Source organism: Anarhichas minor, unplaced genomic scaffold, assembly GCF_050575085.1.
Source record: "Anarhichas minor isolate MPS153535 unplaced genomic scaffold, ASM5057508v1 ptg000069l, whole genome shotgun sequence".
In the NCBI taxonomy this organism is placed as follows: domain Eukaryota; kingdom Metazoa; phylum Chordata; class Actinopteri; order Perciformes; family Anarhichadidae; genus Anarhichas; species Anarhichas minor.
Window position 1 is genome coordinate 1 of NW_027466515.1, and position 13644 is coordinate 13644.

Below are 13644 nucleotides of genomic sequence, written 5' to 3' on the forward strand. Positions count from 1 at the left end.
ATATATATATATATATATATATATATATATATATATATATATATATATATATATATATATATATATATATATATATATATATATATAAGACTGTTAGCCTAATATTTGTTAAAATTATACTGTAGTACCAGCCGGCGTGTACGTGTGTTATTATTTTAGTACTTGTTCTTACCTATATCGTACGCCAGGAAGTCAGCAGAAAAGCACTTGGCTCCGTTGCTCAGCGACGTGTCATTGTGAGTGTTTCCCCCGAAAACCAGCACTGTGCCGCTCAGAAGCACCGCAGAGTGGAGGTAGCGCGCCACACCACTCTCCCCGAGGATCAGCCTGCACACACACACAGGTAGAAACAAACACACAGAGAAAAGAGTGCAACTCAGCAGAGTGAGACGTTTTAGGAAAGTGTTAATTTGTCAGTTATGTATGTGTGTGTGTGTGTGTGTGTGTGTCCATGGTGCCATGTTATTGACGGCGTCTGTCTGGATGCGTGACCTGGCCTGTGGTGACTGCCCTTCATACCAACTGTTCTTTCATGGGAGCAGCACACACACACACACACACACAGAGAGAGAAACCCTCAACACAGACATTGTGGGAGGTCTTAGTCTGCTGCGTGTGACCTGTCTGTCTTTGAGGTCAAAGGTGACAGATTGGAGACCAACTGTGGTGGCTTTTTGTGGCTCCTTCAATTACTGCAGCAACTCTGACTTTCCATCAGAGACTTTGATATTTGACAGTTCCTAAAGGGAACACACGGAGCCCATTCACTGCTGAACACACAGGAAAGACTGAGTCAGATAAATACAGAGATGCTCATCGTTTGTGTTTTAACAAACACTATCACAAGTTAAAAGATGGGCCGTTACAAAACTATTCTTGTCCACATTATTCAGGTAACTTTGTCTATAAATGGCTGGATACACTTCTTCCAGTGAGACTTTGGAGGTATGAGCACTGTAGTTTGGTCTACTGTGGCGAAACCGCGAGGGAAGATTCTCGATATTTCGATTAACAGCGGAGACGTGGGTTACGCTGCAAGAGTTGTTTTAATAGTTACCTCTGGAGGTTTTGACTCATTTTGACACAAGCAACCCGTCGACCTCAGAGCCACCTTTCACAGATCAGCACTAGAGGATTCAATTAATCAAGAAAACATACAGAGACAAGTCACGTCCCTCGGACATTGAGCTGTATCCGTATGGAATAACTGGAATACCCGCTAATGCTTCGGTCTGGGAATTTGAAGAGTGACACCCGACTCCGAGGACAAATTCCATGTGGAAAGTGAGAGCCAGCAGGTAGCATGTGTGCGAGCGCACATGTGACTGTGAAGAGAGTGAAGAGGAGAGACTGACAGAGTCGAGTGTCCTCTTTCACCCATCCATCTGCCGGGGGTCACCTGAGGTCAGGCCTCCTGTCAGGTCCGTCTATTCTCACCCTCCTCTCCTCTTTCTGACGCAAGCGCGCCCATTCCTTCTACCTTTGTAAGGTGGCAATTCATAACAATATAAAAACAGAACTACTAGTATTATAACCGTTATCATTGCACGTTTGTTTGAATTGTTTCCATCGTCCTGCATGCACAAATTGACTTCAGTATAAAAAATAAATAAAATAGTATTACAGTAACTTAAAAGGTGTCCGTGCATTTGTCAAACTATGTGTCAGCGCTGAAAAGACTGGCGACCTGCCCAGAATGCACCCTGCCTCTGACCTAGTGCATCATGGGATTTGTTCCGGCTCTCTGCAACCCCAGAGAGGATAAGCGGTTCAGATAATGGATGACTGGCTTTTTACACAGCGATGCAGGCACCTGATAAGGTCCTGATGGACGTCAGTGCAATTTGCATTTTGGCAGGTGTCAATAGGTGTCAACATTATTCCGTGCCCTCACCATGTTTTCGTGTGGACGTGGTAGCGGTACATGTGGTCCACCAGGCCGTATTTGTTGTTGCTGAGAGCCTTGTATCCCCCGTGGACAAACACGCAGCCGCTGGCCTCATCGTACACGCTGCTGTGGCCGTAACCTCCCTGGACCACGGCGCCTTCAGCGGACACGAGCTGCCACGAGTTCGACCCTGAGACACAAGAGAGGCCCGATTACTGCAATGGATCAAAGTATACGACTTTAAAAAAAAGTTTCGATGCTTTGGCAGGTTTTGGCGTTTCACGTTCGTGCCAAAAAGAAACAAAAGCACATTTCATTCAGCAGGTGAGATAGAGCGAGGGAAGAGAAGAGCAGAGAGGCGGAGAGACTGAGCCAAACAGTAAGAGAGAGGAAATTAGACTTTATTGAATTGGAAAGTGCCCCTTTATTAGACCAGCGTGATGCATACCGATGAATTCCGGTGCATAGAAAATGTTATTAAAAACAAGCAGGGATTACATCACCCGAGCAGCCCCCAATAAAGAAGAGACACAACATGACAAACAAAGCCTTAGAAAGAGGAGGAAATCAAAAAGCCTGAGAAAACGAGCCGTCATCTGGAGCGGTAAACCCCCGAGAGCTCGAGCAGTAAGAGCAGAGAGAGAAACAAAGACACAAAATGAACTAGAAAGCACAAAATCTTCCATATTAGTTTTTTTTTTTTTACTTCAAATGTAATCTGCATCAAGAATCTGCATCTAAATACACCCACTGGCTGATGACAGCTATCATTTTAACCAATAACATTCTGAATACTTTCACGAGTCAGACTCGAGATCACCAATCACCATCTCATTTAATAAATGGATTGTGTTGCTGCGTAGCGACATCTGTAAATCACAAAACAAGTCGCAGGATCGCTCACAATCGATAGCTGAACGATGTGTTTAACAGACAGAACTGTTTAAACATGAACACAAAACACATAAAGTTTGTTATAAATGGTCATATGATGGCTTTGACTCTTGGCCGACCTTTTCACCAAACTTTACTGGAATCAACTGAATAGATTAAAATAAAATTCTGTGAAGCAACCAAAACATAAACTCCTCGGAAAAGGTCAGTACAAAACCGAGAAAGAGAAAAGCCCGGACAGCCTGAAAAGAGGAAAACAGAAAGAGACACAACTGTACACCAAATGCAAACTAAGTGATCACAAAGATGGCTGCTAAAGCAACTCACCACAGAAACCAGGGGTCAAAAATGATTCGATGCACATTGTGACACAGAAGAAGCGGGGAGAGAATTTAACTTCTCTGTAGAATTCACAAAAACACCATAAACTGTAACAGCTGGTCATCTCTGTTGATTTGAGCTTATATTGGCATAAGGAACAAGCCATTTCAGTACAAAAAATACAATGCAGATGTGTTTGAGGTCATTTAGGAGCGCTGACAAGGAACAGGAGAACGAGAGAATATCGAAAGATAGAAAGAAAGAGGGACGACAATAAAGACACGAGGAGAAAGTAGAAGGTCAACTCTTATCTCATCTCTGGCAGCTAATTGCTGTGAACCTGCCTCTCTGATTGGTCATTAAATCCCTTTACCTCATAAGTCACACTCTGCTTCCGCACCCCTCTGTTCATTTCCAGGTTGCACTGACTCTTAGCCTCTGAAGCCTAATGATGCTCAGTGCAGACCTAACGCTGCGATGTCGCCAGAGAGAGAGAGAGAGAGAGAGGGAGGGAGGAGGGAAGAGGTGGAGGTGGGCGAAGATGAAAGTGATAGACACATGAGGGGAGAGGAGGAGGAGAAAAGGTGAGGGAGAGGATCAGGAGTTGATGGAGGGGGGGTCAGACACTGGAGGCCTGGAGGATGAAAGGAGGGAGAAAAAGGAGATGAGGAAAGAGAGGAGAGAGACAAACAGGGAGGCAGGAGAGTGAGGGAATGTATTGGATTCATTAATCACTGTCTTCTCCCAGACGCTCCAGCCTGGGTGCCACCTCCTCTTAATGACCGCTCTGTGTGTGTGTGTGTGTGTGTGTGTGTGTGTGTGTGTGTGTGTGTGTGTGTGTGTAGCTGCACACACGGGATGCATGTCTAATGGATGGTGTGTACATGTGCGTGCATGTGTTTTATTTTTCCAGATTGTTTCAACTCTAATTTTGGCTGTCGGTTTACTGTGTGACACCGCCATCTACTGGCTAATCAGGGAGGCAATAAACGCATGCAATCGCACAATAAGTATGAGAACAACTAAAATATGACACCCATCTGTGGGTTGAGCATGTCACTCCCAAACCAAAAGAAGAGTGGAGGCCACTCTGGGAAGCTTTTCTACCGGGTGTTGGAATCAGGCTGCACGGAGTTCAACACTGATGTTGTGTGATCAGCTCTGGCTCACAGTCCATTCCCTTCACTTTCTAAACCAGGAAAGGTTGACTGTAACAGTGGCCTGAGGAGGATTTAGTTTCTTGAATGTGTGTGTTTTAGGAGAGAATTGTTTGAGGTTTAAATCTGAGATTCACCCGTCTGATCTCTGGTCGATGAGCAGCGATTCTCCAGTCATTTTCAACTCGTTATGTCTTCTGGCCAAGTGTGTGTTCACATCATAAATAATGACGATAAGCATGGAATGAACCGGTTAATCACACGACTGGAGCTCGTGTGGTGTTGACATTCTATGACATTCTAAGAATGACATAGAATGTCAATTTCTGCCCGATCCATCCTTAAAAAATACCAATTATGACAACGAGTCTGTATTCAAATAACTCAATATGGCCTCTGGGAAATGTCAACGGGTTCCCTTTGTGTTTGACTTCCATCAATAAAAAGCAATTAAACAATCACTGAAGAAGAAAAAAAATCGAATTAACACAAATCGATGACAGCAGAGTCAGCAGGTGCACTTACTGATGTTGTACTCTTGAACTTTGTTGATGTAGCTGTAGGTCGGCGAGTAGCCGAAGAAGATCAGCATCACCTGCTCGCCGTCGGCCAGCTCCACCACGTGGGCGCTGTGTCCCTCCAGGGCGTAGGGAGGAGGCGGGGCCGGTTTCCGCAGTGACCAGGTGCGCCGGGGGATGTTGAACACCCACATCTCGTCCGTCAGGTTGGCCGATTTGGCCTCCAGCTTCCCGCCAAACATGTAGATGTCGTCCTACGTGAGGGAGAAGACTCTTGATGAGCTTCTCAGGAGAACGTGACGATCTGTCGTTTTGTCTGAGCCGTGGACGCTGCTTCCAGAGAGCCACAGCTCCACTTGTGAAGAACCTCCTCAGAGCTGCTGTTCATTTATATGGTAATGGAGAATTTGGCCTCTGAGGTAAAAACAATTATGGTTTGAGAGGAGGAGGTTCTACAGTACACCTGAAGCCACAATGAGGCTTCAGTTCATTTTGTCTGTCCTTTTTTTAAACCCATTATTGATTTTTGGCCACTTGGGTGCAGTGCAATAAGCTGTAAAAACAACATTGGCATACTTAACTATGAGGCGAGGATTCTTTGTCTCAGGATTCTCTTCTTAGCATATCTTGAGAAGCGTTCGTCTGCTCTACATCACACTTTGTCGAATGTGGTGCAAAAACTTTACTTCTTGGCTTGTAACTTTTGAACCATAAGGCTCATACGTCTGTTGGTCCAGATTAATCTATCAATATCTATCAATTGTACTTGTGTCCAAATCAGTTTTTTTGCTACTCCTCCTACACATTTTGATCAATCGTCACTACTTTTGGTACAAAACTTCTCTGGATCAAGCCGTGAAATGTAGATTTTTCTGATTATTGATGTTCCACACAGATATAATATCACCTGAGTGCTTTGTGCTATTGCGATCACATTCGGGTGACATTTGAGGATACAATGTCCTGGGTGACCATGTCGTGTTTGGTGCCATTTCACCAATAGATGTCGCTGTAGCAGCAGCGTCTCACCATAAAGCGAGGAATCTCCTTCTGTTTACGTGTACGCGTCCTTGGCATTTCTCGAGAACCGTTCATCCGTGCAAGCAGCACTTCCAATAAGCATATCGTTTACCGTTAATGGGGTCCCCATTAGCGTCTGCTGGTGTGGTCGCTATGAACAAATTGTCATTTTGTTCTCAGAACAAAGACTGGAAACAAGAGGAAACTGTTGGCCTGGCTCCAAATTAAACTAAATCCACCAACCAGCACCTTTTAATATCTCATGCTCAATTATTGACACGGTTTTATCTCAAGTGACACCTCTCACATGACACATATGATAGTGATCACCTGAATCTAACAATTGTTGTGTTTTCGTTAGCTTAAAATGAGCTCCTCATATCTACACGAGTGTTTCTACAGTAGCCCTGAACGGACAAAACAAACACTGGCTCTTGCTTTTTTTACGTTACCTGAAGGCCACCGTAGTTCTCTGACACGCTTGGAAAGGGTGAGTGGAGCGGTATTTAGTAGGTTGCAATCCTCAACCTCTACACTGCCAAATCCTACAGACTGCTCCTTTAAGTCTCTAATGACAGACTAACATGCTCTAATGTGCACTTTACCCCACATCAGTGCAGCCCAGGCAACTGTCAAGTCACCACGTCTCTGTCTGCGGTGCATCAACCGTGCATCTACAACACGGTCGAGAAGCCGCCTAAAATATCAGCGTGAAACTGCAGGGTGAGAGGTGAAGAGTCTGCAGGTCTGGGTAGAATGTCTCTGTAAAACAAGCGTGTCTGCTGTGTGCGCTCAAGTCTCAGAGGTTTCATGAGAAGGTTTCATCTTCATCCTCCTTCACTATCAAATTACCTCTTCCAAAAAAAAAATAAGCATGTGTCCCAGTATTTGACACTTCATGTGATGCTCAGCACTGAGAGAGTGATTTATTCATACGGGACACATGGACGACTGTTCTTCACAAGTAAGGGTAATAATGGGCCGGTCTTCTAAATAAGTGTAAATGCTTCAAAGAGGCAATGATTACTTTCGTTATTAAATCATTTGTGGAAAAAAAAAAATGTATTGTCAAAAATAATGACGTCCCATGAGTAAGTCTTACAATACCTTATTTTCTTTGACTAACAGAAGCGAGCAGCAAATTGCAGCAAAATATTATTTAATTATCAACAAGGATAAAACAGTAAAACTCAACTGATGAGCAGTTTAATCCACTCACAGTTTCTTCATGGCTACAAGTGTTATACAAACTGTACAAACGTGTGCAGGTGTTTCTGTTTGATCCACAGACATCGAAGAAGAAGACAGCACACCAAAGCTCAAATATTGCAACTTCCAACTGAACCTTTTGTGGAAACGTAGAGTAAATACTGAAATTGTCAGATTAAGATTTTATGCTCTGGTCAATTCTGAGATTTTGTGCCATTTTCCTTCCATAACATTTCTTCTTTTGGACTATTGGAAAGAAAACATCCCAAACTGACATGAAGGCGTTTATTTTACTACTTTATTTGGGTGTGTAAATTTCTCCAAATTTCACAAAAAGTTAGCATTTGATAATGCCTCGTTAGCACATTCAAACATTACATTTCAGACATAAAATTGACTTTTTTTGAGAGTCTGTTGAGAGTATTTTCTGCTTTATGGAAAAAGATATTCAAAAAAGTAAAAAAAACTTTGACTCTAATATTTCAACAAAATGAAAGAAGAATTTTGAACCTGGCTTTATCAAATGTTCAGACTTCTGTTCAGGAAAAGAAGGCACATCACCTATTTAATTAGATAATGAACATACATTCAAAATGTTTTGTCTTAATCTAAGTAATCAACGTGGGAAGTTTCATGGTGACGTCCATTAGTTGCATTGTATTACCCTGTAGAGTCAGTCAGTGTTCATTGTACTGAGTGTGTGTGTGGAGGCGTGAAGTGCAAATTAAAAACCTGACTGCGTTGTACATCTTTTATCTGATACGAGTGTATCAAGAGCACAGCACTGTATTGCCTTCCTCTCTGAGTGAAATGAAGCAGCCACAGCTGTATTACCTGGTGCAGAGCCAGCGAGTGACCGTATCTGTAGAGAGGACCGCTGCTGACCGCCACCATGTCCCACGTACCGCTCTCTAGGTTGTAGCTGTACACGGAAATGAATCGGAGAATAAAACAGAGCGCAAGACTTTAACAGTGAATCACTTTGCGTATAATTTAAGTCCCTGTAAGTGGTATGACAGAGGTTTCATTTAACTGTGTAAAGAAATGACAAAAGCACAGGTGGAACAAATAGCATTAACGATGGCTCCGCTCCATCCAGGTGCTAAAGCCAGCATGCACAATACCAAGGCCCTGGATCTGGAGCTGAAGATGATATTATTAGTTACACCTGCATCTGAAGAGTCAAAGTGTCTGTGGCAGTGAGAGGAGTCAACAGACCTCTTTGGTTCTGTTGTAGTGAGCCGGCATGCACAACACCAGGGCCCCGTCACTGGCTTACTCGTTGCCAATGTTATTCATTTCACCTGTTCACGTGCCAAAGTGTCAGCTTGGAGAAGCATCTGTCGGCTATTTTAGATCGCTGCAGGAATTACATTAGCGTAGATTTACAACCTTCACCACAAAATGACAAATGAAGCGCTAGAGCATGTTTTTAGGAAAGTATTTGACCTTATTATACTTTTTTTGTTGTATCATGTTACATAACTCTCTTTAGAAAAACCTCACAAATTATAATATTTCGAGAAAAAACATTGCTTTCTTCTAAAAATCAGACCTAACAGAGTTTCCCCTCATGTCTGGAGAGAATCTTTAGTTGCCAACTTCCTGTAAGGAGGCGAAATGAAAAGGTAAACTATTTAAAGACACAGCGGCATCCAGCGGATTTTTTAAAGCCTATTATTCAAAGACGGATCAGTCAGGTTGAGTTAAGTTTAAAAGATGTTTTCGATAAGATATAGTGACTCAGCAGAACATTAAAGGCATGTTTTGTCTCCCTGAGATCTGTTTTACAGGACGGACAGACAGACGGCTGCTGAGTCAAACTGCTGATGCTGCTTGCTGCTGCTGCTGCTTACTTGAGGACCATGTGGTAGTTGGAGTAGTTGAAAGAGTATCCTCCCACCACCCACATCAGCCCAGAGTGCACCAGGGCCCGATGGGACGCCCGGCCCAGAGACTGAGCTGACGGTTTGACGCTCGGCAGCACCCAGAAGGCCTCAGTGGAGGGAACGGACAGAGAGCAGTCTGGACCTGAGTCAAAGAGAGGGAGGAGGGACACACACACAGGGTTAAAACCCACAGTCTATTTAAACTGCATTTAAATAGACGTTTCTTTCTGTGGACAGTGGGATGAGGGGGGTGGAGGAGAAAGACAGAACATGCTCTTTTCATTAGCACAAAAACATATATGTATTTTTGCTGTGAAAAGGCAGTTGCTATGGCGACCATCCCCTTTATCACCCCCACTGTTTGTGTATTGGACGGCTGCTCTGGGGCTCTGAGGCTGTGTGACTGTCCCCACCTGACTCATTACCCCCACAGACACACACACACACACACACACACATCTCTCTGTCTCACTGACGTCTTCACTCTCAGCTTCTTTTACGAGACTCGTCACTCACGACATTTACGAGCACAAGTGTAAATTCATAACTCTAAAACACGCCTGCAGACTTTGTGCTAGAACGATATATGCCGTACATTAATGATACAAAAGACACAAAACAATATGGTTGTCGGGATAAAGGGACAGATCCCTTAAAGTGTCACAGTTCAGGCACTATTCCATGTTTTCATTCAGTGATTTACTAACATGTCTGCAGACAAGACAGACCAAAAGACTCTCAGTGAACTTGTGTTAACACTATTTCTCCAGAAGGGGGCAGCACGTCATCATCTGATCTGACTTCACTGGACCATAATGTGGTTATATGATAATACAAACAATAACAACAATACTACTACTACTAATAATAATACTAATAAAGGATAAAACTGGTTGTGAATTATTTTGAGAGTAGAAACAAGACAGTCTGTGAGGTAAACCAGGCACAGGACGATTTGTATTTGAATGTTGTTGTGTTGTGTTAATGACTTAAAAATAATAAAATACCAATTTGTGCGTTTGGCATTGAGTCTCTAAAGTGATGCTTTGGAAAAATATGAAAACAAACAGAAGATTCTTCATGTAGAAAACAAACATTCATCTGTACAAGCCTGGAATCTGTTGCATTATAGAGATATGGCCGTTCCTTTTCAGATTTGCAAGATATACAAGTAAAAAACAAGCACACAACAGTGTAAAGTTTCCAGTCAGAGACCCGATGTATCATGAAGGTGCTCTGCGTGCTGCTGAGCACCAGCAAAGTGTTCACAAATGAAACGTAAACAACTAAAATAATCAAGCCAGGTAATGGATTTCCCATAAAATCTTTTGTTTTACGACACAAAACAATACTGAATCAGGCAACATTATGTTGAGCATAAAGAGGAAAACAGCTGCCGTTGTGCTTTTTTTTAATCTCCCATCTCTGTTTCCATTTTCTCACTGAATAATGAACAAAAGTGAAAAGATCCTCTTCATCACAGGCATCATGAGGACTGTGGTATTTGTTTTCAGAACAAATAAACACCGGCATTGACCTCATTTGTACTGATTGCAGAATAATTATATCGAGGTGCAACAATGACATAATGGAATTTAATAAAATGTTGCACAGTAAGTCCAGGTACGCATTGATTTGGTCATTTGATGCTTAAATCACATGTACAAACATCATAAAACCCGACTCATTTAGGTGGACATGTAAATGTTTTAAGACATGTTGGTTACACAGAGCCGCTGTTTAAACAGCAATGTGAAACAGGTCCTCACTACATGATGAAATATAGTCATTGAATACTGTCATACATAACCATATGTAAACATTTGAGTTTTTAACCAAATGTAGGCCAGTTTTAAGGCAGACATCTCGACGTTTTTGACCTTAAAATCAGTAAATCAATGCTTCCTGGGATCAGCAACATTACAGATGAAGTAATAAATTAAGGTAGTTCAGAACACACACCACACTATCTCATGTCCTTTCCTGTCCTTAAATCCTCACCATCATCTTCCTCCTCTTTCCTTCCTAAACCTCTTGACAAAACCCATTAGCTCCGGGCCAAAGAGACACGTCTCACCGTCCTGGCTGAACTCCAAGAAGACCAAAGAGTTTCTCAGTTCATCCATATACCTGATTAATATCCCCTGATAAAAAGGCTGCTTCCTCTTTCCCGTCCGGCTCTCTCTCTCACCTTGCCAGCTGTCGTTGCAGACGCAGAGCTTCTCTCCCGTCAGGTCACAGTAGCCGTGACCCGGGCTGCCACAGTTGCCCCGGCAGTACGGGATGTCGCAGGCCTCTCCTTTCCAGTACTCCTCGCACTCGCAGTACACTCGGCCCGAGACCGAGTTGGCTGTGCTGCATCTGCCGTGGCCCGAACAGTTGTTGGGACAGGAGTTTATCCTGAAGGAGACACAGTCGGACAGTTCTTCGAGGTTATACGCGGCACCGTGGGCACAGAGGATTCTCGACTGAGACAGATTTCTTTAGATGACCCCAAAGCTTTGAGATGGACGTTTTAACAATGAATTAAATTAACTCTATGTAATATGAAAGTGTTTTTCGTGCTGAGCCCCTGCAAGACTCATCATCTCTGCAGCTCTTTTTGCCACTTTTATCTGATAGTTTTGGTTTTTCGTACTCGCGGTATACGGTTCAGTCTCAGCACTCTCATTCATCACTTTTCACTGTTTTTCAGAAAACGAGCTCTTTTAAACTCACTGCTCGCTACCTGCACAGCACCAAAACGCAGACAGACACAGCTGTTAAAGAAAGTGGAACATATAAGCTGCTAAAGAGTCAGATAGATTCAGGATAGAGTCAGGAGTTGAAGGAGACCAAAGCAGAGCTAAAAGGAGAGTGGATGTTGGACTTTTACAGAATATCAACAGTCTTGATATTCAAAAAGAATGAACTCCGAGGAATTCCCCATGTCAAGACACCTCATGGTGTATTATTGCACTTATACCATGTGGCCAGTTTAACCTGCAGTTAGATTAGTTTGAGAGTCAACCGGCTTCATGACACAAAAGTACTTTAACATAACAATGGTTAAAATAGTGACCCATTGGATCCATGATACAATATTAACATCAGAACACAAGAAAGCAGATGTACTGCAGCACTAAACTCAGCTGTTTGTTTGAGAGGGGTGCTTTTCCGATTTGTACCTCTTGTTCCTATCGAGTCTGAATGCACTTATTGTAAGTGGCTCTGGACAAAAGTGTCTGCCAATTAAATGTAATGATACAAAGAGCCAATAAGAGAGATGGAGCAAGACCGATATAATTCAAAAGGGAAAAAACGAGAGATGCTTCAGCTAGAAGGACATAAAGAAAATGACACAAAGGAGACTGAAAATGAGGGATCATTACATGTTCCCCAAACTAGGACCTATAATAACAGGGGAAAAAATGAAATGGGACATAATGACCAAACTGATTTGCCAAACATTACACGCTATTTCTCTGCAATATCAGATAAATATTGATTCTGAAAGAGATAGAGTGACAGTAGGAGTCAAGGACCAGAGGTAGAAAATCATCTTTTCATTTACACAAAAAGCTTTGCTGCTGTGACAAGCGGGTCGGCATGACAACACTTATCCTCAGAGTGTGTGTGTGTGTGTGTGTGTGTGTGCTGAGAGCCTCGAGGCTGTGGACTGTGCAGTAACCTGTGCTCACTCCTCCCATGTGTAGGGGAGACCGGGGTTGGTTGGCACACTTTTCACTCTCTGCCATATTTCTCAGGTATAATTTCTGACAGAATATTCAAACCAGCAGCGAATGAGAGGTTTAGGTCTCAGCTACCAATATATGTTTTATTAATGTAGACACATGTTTTTTCTAAAATGAGGGGATTAAAGTCATTTGTGCCAACCAACCCCATCACGTTGGCTTTGGTTGGCACAATGTTAAGATGCTAAAGTTACAAAACATTTAATTCATCAGTGGGAATAAAAACCACTGAAAATAATGAGATGCAGGATCTGAGATTGGGAGCATGTAGATTGCCTCTCGACGGCTCTCAACATGGTGATGGCAAGCCGGCAGCTAACGGTGCTAACGGCACGAACAGTGCGAACTACAGCAACAGCCGGGCCAGCTAACAGAGCAAGGAGAGAAGTTGGATAACAACACACACAGAAGGACAGCGACTTCCTTCTCTGCTTCGGTAGATATGCTGAGTGAGGGATAAAGAAAGAAAACATCCTAATGTTCCATTAGCTGTGTGCCAACCAACCAACCAGCCAACCCACCCTAGCCTTAGATACCCATATTACATTTTCCATCATGGCCCATCACTACTGGCACAAAGCAGCCTGGTTTGTGTCTGTGGGTAAGATGTGGTGACATGGCGTATATACAGATGCACAGTACTGTACTGTACTGTTCTGTACAAGTGACCTTTGAGTAAGGTCGGGAAACAAAAGCAGTACAACAAAGACTGTGCTCACCAGTTCAACACCAGCGGTCGTTTATTGTCCGAACAGCTTAAAACAACCCAAAGGTACGTTAACATTTTGGAGCAAACCGTCTTAATGTGCGTTCACATTTTTTGATGTACCAACTGTAGAGACATTAATGTTAGCTTTGGCTTTGGCTAACTGCGCTTAGATAGCAGCTGGATGACTGCATGAAGCAGCTCGAGTTGAAACCATTTTTTATTTGGGTCGTTTTTTTTACTATGAAGAGGGTCATTTACTAAATGTAACACCATCTTTCCTCAAAAGCACCTTTAGTTGCTTTAAG

At 42.9% G+C, this 13644-nt stretch overlaps 1 protein-coding gene across 1 annotated transcript in view; it reads right to left on the bottom strand.

The window, feature by feature from the left end:
- Positions 1-172: 172 nt before the first annotated feature.
- The window catches only part of LOC142934555 (attractin-like protein 1), a gene marked incomplete at its 3' end in the record, with an annotated part of 46255 nt that continues 32783 nt past the window's right edge, over positions 173-13644 (bottom strand). Inside the window, exons 5-10 of the mRNA XM_076078952.1 lie at positions 11088-11296; positions 8864-9038; positions 7842-7929; positions 4786-5032; positions 1895-2078; positions 173-327 (exon numbers count right to left, since the gene is read on the bottom strand). Coding sequence (XP_075935067.1) covers positions 173-327; positions 1895-2078; positions 4786-5032; positions 7842-7929; positions 8864-9038; positions 11088-11296 — 1058 coding nt within the window. The remainder of the gene's footprint in view (positions 328-1894; positions 2079-4785; positions 5033-7841; positions 7930-8863; positions 9039-11087; positions 11297-13644) is intronic.